The 9,924-nt window shown below is 46.6% G+C and overlaps 1 protein-coding gene across 1 annotated transcript; it reads left to right on the top strand.

Annotated features, from left to right (window-relative positions):
* Positions 1 to 594: 594 nt before the first annotated feature.
* On the top strand, positions 595 to 3,027 carry CCR75_005270 (uncharacterized protein; the record flags this gene model as incomplete). Its single annotated transcript, XM_067963352.1, has 1 exon — positions 595 to 3,027. The coding sequence occupies one exon, from the start codon at positions 595 to 597 to the stop codon at positions 3,025 to 3,027; it is 2,433 nt and encodes an 810-aa protein (XP_067818077.1).
* Between the last annotated feature and the right edge of the window lie 6,897 nt (positions 3,028 to 9,924).

The raw sequence follows: 9,924 nt of genomic DNA, 5'->3' as shown, positions 1-9,924 counted from the left end.
ATGTAAAGAAATATCCTCCAAATATTATCTACCTTTTAGATAATATATTAATTACCAACCTTTACATAATATATTAATTACCAGCCTTCATGTTACGATACACCCCGTCACAGCTAGCGTCATCCGTTACGCGAGTACGCTCGCAATACATATTAAATGTTATCTATAGAGATAACATTTTAATTGGTAAAAATAGGTATTTGTATTTAATTCTGTTAATTATAAATCAGTCTGAAAACTACTTCCTACTTGGTAAGTGCGCACGAGGAGACGGATTAACGCTCCCGTGACGACACTTAACCGGAGTTCTTAGTGTGTTGGGTGAGGTCGCTAACGCGCCCACCACAACTACCTCACTGCACGCAAGAGAAGCAGGTTTAACCGCTTCCTCGCTGTGCTAGGGTGTGTGCCTAAGTAGAGCGTGGCCGCATTACGACGTGCCCGCCTACACTTCTGATCTAAATGTCGAGGCATTTAATTAAATTCGAGAATAGTGACATGCACCGAAATTGTTTAAGTCACACGATTAAGTTATGGAGAGGTTTATGTTCGGCTGAATTACTAACAAATTATTCCGTTTGTAAAAGTAAATCGATGGTGTTGGCGGCGCTGGCGCATGTAGCTGCTGGCTGCAATCCCAATGCAAATGCGATTTCGATCGTGCCATTAGATCTACAGCAATACTCGTCTTGCAGCACTTACTGTGGCGCGTTTGTATCCAAGAACGTAGTATGTATAATGTGTAGAAATGTCAACGACAACCCTCATTCGTCGCCGATCAAGGTAGTGGAGACGTTAAAGCACGGAGAGGTCACAGCTGAGACTACAATACTAACTTGTGTTAAAATGATGAGGGAAGATCAATTTTGCGACGTTTGCATATTAGCCGGTGACTCGGAAGGCCGTATATTCGTATGGACAAGGAATACAGACGGGGATTGGAAGGTACAATCGCCGCAGAGTGATAATCAAGCGGTATCAGCGGCTGCAGTATCGGCATTGGCCGCATCTGAGATGCTGACCCGCAAAATTTATGCCGCAGCTTATTCAGATGGGACATTGGCGGTGTTTGAGCGGAGAGAGGGAAGGAACGTGACGCGATTGCATCAACTGGAATTTGGATCCAAGAGTATCATGGAAGCAGTGGACATGATGACATTGGTGCACGGAAATAGTAAAACTCAAAGCATTTTACTTGCTGCAGGTGGAGTGGACGGGAAGGTGCATTTACTCGAAGTGACGGACAGTGTGACCGAGTTGCTGGAGCTCAGCGGGCATGGAGACTGGATTCGCAGCCTTGCTTTTGAAAAACATCGAGGGGAGGTGGGAGATACTGTTCTTCTTGCATCGGCGTCACAGGATGAAAGGATTCGGTTATGGAAAATCACGACAAGTGAAAGAGATGCAGCAATGACGCGTGGAAGTGAAAACAATCCATTGCAGGCTATTTCACGCCATTTGCTGTATACTGGAAGCTTTGACGCGTTGCTACAAGGTCATGATGATTGGGTTACGTCCGTGCAGTGGATCGAACACGGCTCGGCATTGCTTACTTCCTCTATGGATAACACGCTTATTTTGTGGAAGAGAGCACCGGATACGACAGAGCTTTGGTCTCCGTCGATTCGAGTCGGTGAACTAGGAGGAAATGGCCTACTCTCTGCAGGTTTGCTATCATCGCTTAAGAGCCGTTTGGATTTGATCTCGCTCGGCTTTGGTGGACAATTGGAGCGGTGGGAGCAGCAACCAGCACCGTCAAACTCATTCCTTCCATCGATTTCTGTAAACGGTCATGGGGCTGAAGTCAGCGACCTGTCGTGGTCACCCCGTGGAGATTATTTGGCGTCTGTGTCATTCGATCAGACAGCCCGTATTTTGGCCCCATTCAATCATGCGCGAAATTCTTTTCAAGAGTGGTACGAAATATCAAGAGCTCAAGTGCATGGCTATGAAATCAATTGCGCGTGTTTCGTCTTGAGAGAGCGAGAAGCAATCAGTCAGTTTGTGAGCGGTGCAGATGAAAAGATTTTGCGTGTATTTGAAGCTCCTGACATGGTCAGGAGTTTTATCCATTTCGCTCAAAATGACAAGACTGCAATAGCTGAAGTACCATACAAAACAGACTTGCAAGCTCGAAAAGTTCCGCATGCTTACCAACCTGAATTGAGCTTGACAAATAAACCGCCGCAAAGTGAAAAATCAATAGTGGACAATGATAAGGATAATGGGTACGCGAAACTATGTGACGAGATTTTAATTCCTGTGGGGGATTGTTTAAGCCACAGGACGCTATGGCCTGAGCAGCACAAACTCTACGGTCATGGGAACGAGCTGCTTAGCGTGACATCTTCGAGTGCTGGAGACTTGATTGCATCTGCGTGCAAGTCGCGGGAAGAGGAATTTGCTGCGGTCCGCCTTTGGAATACTTTGGATTGGAGTGAAGCTCAACAGCCTCTTATAGGTCACAAGAGCTCTGTAGTGCAACTGGCTTTCTCACAAAACGACCAGTATCTCCTGTCGGTATCAAAAGACCGTCACTTTTGCCTCTACGAGCGGCAGCAATCTCCTGAGCAACAATTTGTGCTTCTAGAGCATGTAAAAGCGCACAAACGGATCATCTGGAGTTGTTCATGGGCACCTGATTCGGCCATGTTTGCTCTCGGGTCCCGAGACCAGTCAATATCGCTTTGGTGGCTAGCTCAAGGCATCTGGTGTCGGGCCTGTGCACCAGTTTGCTTTGAAGCTGCTGTCACAGCTGTGGCGTTTGCACCTTGCCCCTTGTCAGAAAATGCCGATTTGCTTGCTGTTGGTCTCGAGACTGGGGCAATCCAATTTTTCACAATCATGAGAGGTAGGGACGAGCATGCCGCAGTAATCTGCACTTCAGCGGGCAATGTGGAGTGGAAATTGTCACCATCTTCTGCAGTTTTACGTCTAGCATGGCGTCCAACGATTTGCATTGATGAATTAGTGCTTGCAGCAGCCAGCAGCGATAGCTCAGTGCGTGTGTACGCCGTCGACATCTGACAGGGCTTATAACTTACAACTGCTACTACGAATTGCCAACGCTAGACTGATATTGAATGAACGGACATTCCGCTCGAGAGAATTTCAGCTTGGTTGGGTATCTTTGACTAAGTCGAAGTTCTGCCGACACTTATCAACAATTTGGACCCACCCCGTCAGCTTTCAAAAGTGGGCACTAGTAGTACCTCTGTTCCTTCCAGTCCCCAACTTCATCGTTGCTTATGGAGACGTCACCTTGCATGTATGTAACTGTACGCAAGCATACTACAAACCTTAAACTGCTGCTTCTGCCAATGTTTTTTTGTTGAAAGAAAGGGAATCTGTTTCAGCCAATTTCGAACAAGGTAGAATCATCTCTACTGACAGAAAGTTCTTAGGTGACAAAAGACCGAAGCATCACGTGATAAACGTCTTCTGTCCTTTCAAATTTTGTATAATAAATGACAAAGATCTGAAAAGTCGTAGAGATGTTTTATCCTTGCTATTATTTGGCCTTGTCTCGAACACCGGTTGTTTCGTATCAATAATCACAGCAAGTCAGTATTCACGATACCAGTGTCGTCAAATACGTAATGATATACAGTCCTCCCTCTGATAACCTATACATCCTATGTACATACATTACTATAATTTATCAAGGTATTAGTTATCGAATTATACTGTGGTTGCGTCATACATATGCTGTAGTAAAAATATCAATTAATCAGAGGTAAAAAAAGCGAAAACCCACCAGAAAACCCACCTCAATTCCACCCCCAAACCAAGATTCTCCAAAACCAGCAGGAAAGGCAGCCCCAAAGAACCCAGAGGTCTTCTGGCTATCAATTCAGGTCCTCACCTTTTGTTTATAAACCTGGTTCAGGTTGTGCCTCAAGTCAGTTTTAGTATTGCACCGCTAATTATTGAAGACGTGTTTTGAGACTAAACGGGCTGTATCGTTACATGAACTTAACACTTAAAGGTTGTTAATTATCATATTACTTAAAAGGTAGATAATATTTGAAGAATATTACTTTACGTAGAAATATTCGGAAAGCTTATCCATTGGTATTAAGGGCCATTATATCTACTTTCTCCGCGGTCCAGTCAGCGCTGGACGCGCGCAAAGAGAGAGACAGATAAGACTTTATTACATGTTCTGTATTAGTATATAATTAAGATAGTGTTATATAGATAGAAACAGAAAAACTTAATTATATTAAAAAGAATTTACTTTTAACACTCTTTAACAAGTGTTTTAATGAGAGTCTTCCTCTGCACGTACTAGTGTACGTGAAGTGTCGTGAGGCACCACTCGCACTGAAGTAGTGCGAATCGGACCTGTACTGAAGCAGTACAAGTCGGCAGTGCCCCGTTACAGAAATTAGCTCAAGCGGACTAGGACGTGAGGAAAAGGTGTCTATAAACTTGGTATGAGATCAAATCCCAAAATGGAAAAGTAGAAACCGGTATCTGGTGTTTAGGGCTCACCAGGACTTCACTCCCACGAAGTCACGTCCCTTCCATCTTTTACACTTCTTGTTGAGGTTATCATTTTAAGCAACTATTTTCACTTAGCGTAATTACCAACCTACATGGATCAATTGTTAAGGTTTAGAAAAACCGTCGCTCAGAAGAGTGCTAAGCAGATTTGATTTAATAAATTCACTTCGAATTTTTTCCTCTAGTCAACAGTAAGAGACACGTAGCCATCCTGTTTTTTCGCTGGGGTTGGTGTTCTTTGTGAAGAACAACGTGTGACTTTATTTTGCCGACTTTTAATCCCACTCTTTGCAACGCACACAGATGACGCAAGCTCGCCTTACCAATGCTCAACGCCTGCAGAATTGCAACACAAAGATGCCAATCGCAGCATTAGCCAGTAGGCTTAGCTGCCTGGGCGACAAGTTAGTTTAACCTCACCAAGGCGTGACTCAGGCTACTTTCAGCAATATCATTAAGAACGTGCTGAGCTGGAGGCAATGGGCTATATCAGCCTCAACGCCAAGCGCTCCTGAGCGCCTTGTCCAGCACCCAGTGGTAGAGGAGGCAGTGGCATTCTGGATGCTGCAGTGCCAGCACCGGGGATGTGATCTGCGCAACGGCTCAAAGACTTGCCGAATCACTTGGAATCGGTTGATGCGGAGGCTTCGAACGTGGCTCTACCTAAGATGAAGACGGTTATTACCGGGAATTATCTCCGTGATGTTTACAACATGGATGAGAATGGTAAGTTCAGTTTTACCTTTGTTTGAGATGGAATACCCTTGCTGACTTAGCTTTCACAGGACTTTTTACATCATAACACCTGATAGGACGATCGCTCAGACAGAGGTTGAGGGGCACAAGAAAGACAAGGAAAATTGGTCTTCATTTGTATTTCCAGTTGAATTAAGAAGCTGACAACTGATATACAGACACGCATCACCCTAGCTTTCACAGCGAATGCTGATGGGTCTGATAAGCCCCAGCCATTCTTCACCGGACGAGCCAAAAAAACTGCGGAGTTTCAACAAGAAAACATGAAAGCAGTTCGGATTCCTTTACAGGCACAACGTGAAAGCATGGATGACCGGACAGTTTTTATTGAAATGGCTTCTCAATGTTGACAAAGTTAGAAAAGTATGTTTGCAACCTTCTGCCTAGGGATTAGCCTATTAATCTTGCAAACATCTGACAAATGCTTAAAGATCAAGGCAGGAGGGTCGGCCTCTTGACCGACAATGCGCCCCTATTGTGGACCTGCAGCTGACCAACGTCAAGGTTTAGCCCCTTCTGCCCAACGCGACCTCGAAAGTTTAACCAATGGATGCCGCCAAAATTGCCTATTTAAAAAGGCGTTACCGGCGCTACCATCTCCAGCGCGCTCTGGATTGCGACGAACGCGGCGAGATTGGCAAATTTACAAAGTTGACCAGCTTACAGCTACGCGCTAGTCTCTTTCTGCCTGGACAGAGATTCCGGCCAGCACGATCAAGAACTGCTTCAACCACTCCGGGCTGTTTGCAAAGCCTGTCACGGTTATCACGCCAAGGGAGGAAGGAGAGAACAAGGAGGGCGAGAAGGAGACCGAGAAGGAGGTGAGAGCTCTGATGGCAGGACCTGGAAACCAAGCTCAAACACCTGCCGCTCCGCAATCTGATGGCCGTTCACGGCTTCTCAACTCTGTCGAAGAAGACAAGAGTGATCAGCCAGAGCTAAATGAACAAGAGATTGATGGCGCTTTATTGCCCGTTCAAATTTCTCTTATTGCTCCAAACATGGAGACAACAACATTTTCTAATGCTGTCTCGTCGTCCGCGCTGGCTAGCCGAGTGAGCTTTGATTAGAGCACTGCTCCTAAAAGAGCAGCTGCTTATCCATTAATAAAACCACACAGTCTAATGCTCAGACCATTATTCACAATGGTTCTGATATAGAGAGCCTGACCGCCGACGACACGAGAGCGTGCTCAGTCGGTGTCACAAGCCAGTCCTATCAAACGTGGCTATGTGACGGGTGGCATACCACTTATGCCCCCCCATCTTAATGGTCTCGTGCCAACGCGCCGAGAGCATCGCTCTTAGAGCGTGCTGTTGTAGACGCACATTATTATTATGGCGTCTATGATGCAAGGAGGTCTCAGAGGAAATCAATTGGACGTGTTTCTCCGATCCCGGTCGTGTTGCATTTAAATGAAACGCCCGACCAATACGAGCCGGAATTCGCGCGCCGCAATCATTCACATTACGATGTGATGAAACAGCGGTCGCAGCGAATTAATTTCGCCCGCTTGCGTGTTAAAGAAATCATGGGCGGTACTGTACCTTCTGTTTCTTCTCATTACGCTACTTCTGCTAGTCCATTTGATACTAGCGATGAGACCTCAGCTGGTGCCTCTTTTCGTAGGCAGTCACACAGCCGTGCACGTCAATACGTAGGGTATCGATCGGTTCCTAAGTGTCGAAACTCTTCCGCAACCTCTCCATTGGACGAGGATCTGATACCTTTGCCTCACGCAGCGGTGCCACCTACTCGCAGCTGCCTTACCTTCGTCCGTTCAGTCACAGGAGTCAAGCGCTGCTGAATGACGTATTGCGGATATCGGGGGTCAAGTCTCGCGACTGACTAGGATCTTTATGATGTCCGAGCGAAGGCTCATCAGGGTTATGAAAGCCTGAAGACTCGCTTGGCTAAGGGATCCGCGTTACTCGCGTGATGTCTCTCGTTCTCCGAGTCCTGTTCGTGGTGGGAGTTGGTCGGCTGATAGTTTTTCGCCTTCTCCATCTCCCTCACCCGAACGACACTCGACTCACAATCGGCGTCACCATCGGTATTCTTAGACAGATGGGGGTTTGTGACTTCATTTGGGTCTACAAACCGTTTCAGACGAACCTACATAAAATATGGGGTGCGTCTTCAGATACGGGGAAGGGTGAGCCTATAATTTAGGAACCACCGTAAAGGGCTCAATGAACGCGGCAACAACTTCGTAGTACCTCCAGGTAGTACGAAAATTGCATTCTTAGGTACTTAATAGTACTTTTTCACCCTCTTACGCGTTCATTATTTTTGCGACTATTTCGGCCCGCATATTCTTTTTGCTTGTCCTGTGCGCTTGCCATCGCATCACGGACTTTTCGTGTGATGGCTAATCGCTCATCCACAAAGCGTTGAGCCTCGCTCATGCTTTTAACATCAAACTCGCCTACGACACCGCCGAAAGGCCGTTCATAGGACGTAGTTTTATTAACCACTGCTAAAACTGGCAGGGTCACTAGGGCAAGTTTCTGCCTTTGACAAGATACCCTCATGGGTCATCGTCATATTGACGAAACTATGTCCCTCTTTCGCACCGAGCATAGTGAGGGGCCCTCCCCCACTAAGACTCGGGCTGCGCACAAACGAGACTAGCTTCCGAGGGTGGCGCAGTCCGTTTATATAAAACGGTGCCTTACTCGTACTGGCGTGGACACTGTTATTTATAGCGAACTCTACAAAGGTAATTGCTTGCTTCATTCTTTGGGAGTTGCTATCGTGCGCAAGACATCCGCCACAACCCGATTGGCACGTTCTGTTGGCCATCGGTCTGGGGATGATCTGCGATCGACGTATGATGCTTGCTACTTTGCAGTCATACACACGTCGCCAAAACCCAGACGTAAAACGTGGATTTAGGTCCGATACTATGGACTTAGGCATACCGTGTAGTCGGTATACATGGTCCAGGAACAAGAGAGCTGCCTCCTTGTCTGTGATCGATGATTTACATATTGCTAAATTCACCATTTTGCCTTACATTCTTCTCTGATAATAATTTCAAAGTTGAATACAAGCCGGGTAAGTCAAATTCCTTGGCTGACGCTTTATCGCGCAGACAAGACTTCGAGGTAATACACCAGGAAAGTGTGTCTAATGCTGAAGCGCAATTTCAGCTTCAGGTTGGCAGCCATGAAGGCATACCAGGTGACGAGTTCATCAGCCTCTGAAATAAAACAGAGCTACAGTCAGGACGACCTTTCACCTGCTGTTGAATCACTTTGGTGGACGAAAGGTAACCCTTCCGTCGCACCTGAAAGCTAAGCTAAATCGCTTTAGCTCCAGCGATGGCCTGTTATGGCATCAGCTGTCACCTTGTGATCCCTTGAGAATATATGTGCATTAAGACACAGATCTCAAGCTAATGATCCTTCACGAGCTCCATGATGCGCCATCTAACGGGCACCTGTGCCGCCAAAAGACATTCTTACGAGTGGCAGAGGATATTTGGTGGCCACATTTATATCGATGGGTGGTCAACTATATTTGCTCTTGCGAACAGTGTCAGCGCGTTTAGCCTGCACTGTGCAGCAATGCGCCACTGAAACCGCTACCGATTGGTCAATGCCGTCGTCATCCTACGGCATAAGCGCGCTCCCGATTGCTAACTTACTTGTATCGCAGGCGATGCTAAAGGGCTTATACGCGTCTGGTAATGCCAAGACCGGTGCCTCTACAAGCGATTGCTTCACTGATGTGAACGCATCTTCTTGTTCTTTTAACCAAACCCATTCTGTGTCCTTTTTAAGGAGATCAGATAATGGTTTAGTTTGCTCCGCATAATTCTTGCTATACTTATACAAGTAATTAGCGAGCCCTAGGAATTGGCGCAAATCCTTCACATGCCGTAAGATGGGCCATTCCTTTACTGGTTTTACCTTGTCTGGGTCTGCTCGTACACCATGTGTACCAACGATGCAGCCTAGTACAGGTGTCTCAGGGACTCCTATGACGCACTTTTGCAAGTTGACGTACAATTAAGCGCCCTTCAAGGTCTGCAACACAGCGTCTTAAAAATGAGGCTTGTGAGACCCTATTGCGCTCGGCCCATCAGCGGCCCTACTATGAACGAATACATCGTCAAAGCAATGGGGCGCGTAGGCACGGTGCTGACGCATCACGTGAGCCATAACTTGGTTGAATGTCGCTGGTGCATTTTTCAAACCTTGGGGCATCACAAGCCACTCCCAAAGCATACCGCTTGGGGTGCTTCATCTGTTTTGGCTACATCGGACTCTCTCATGAGTACCTGATAGTAGCTATCTTTTTAAATTCAACGCGGAAAAGATAGTTGACTTCCCATGGACTTCAACAAAATATATTTCCGCGGGATTTGCGTTGGTATGGTCGCCTAATACAGCTTATTGTAAGCATGAACCACGCGCCATCTACCTGTGGCTTTACGCACACAAAGGTCGGGCTGCAGTGAGGCGATTTGCTCTCACGCACATGTCCCGCCTTGGCTCGCTTGTCGAAGAACTTATCGATATAATCGACTTGTTCTTTCGGCAACGGCCATTGCCTGGTCACACAATACTTGGTGCCAGGTTCGAGGTCTATCTCGTGCCCGATGCCCCTATCTGCTGGTAGGCGGCTCGGCACTTCTTCTGGGAACACATC

This window comes from Bremia lactucae, linkage group LG6 (genome assembly GCF_004359215.1).
Source record: "Bremia lactucae strain SF5 linkage group LG6, whole genome shotgun sequence".
In the NCBI taxonomy this organism is placed as follows: Eukaryota; Oomycota; class Peronosporomycetes; order Peronosporales; family Peronosporaceae; genus Bremia; species Bremia lactucae.
This window is presented reverse-complemented; position numbering and strand designations above follow the sequence as displayed.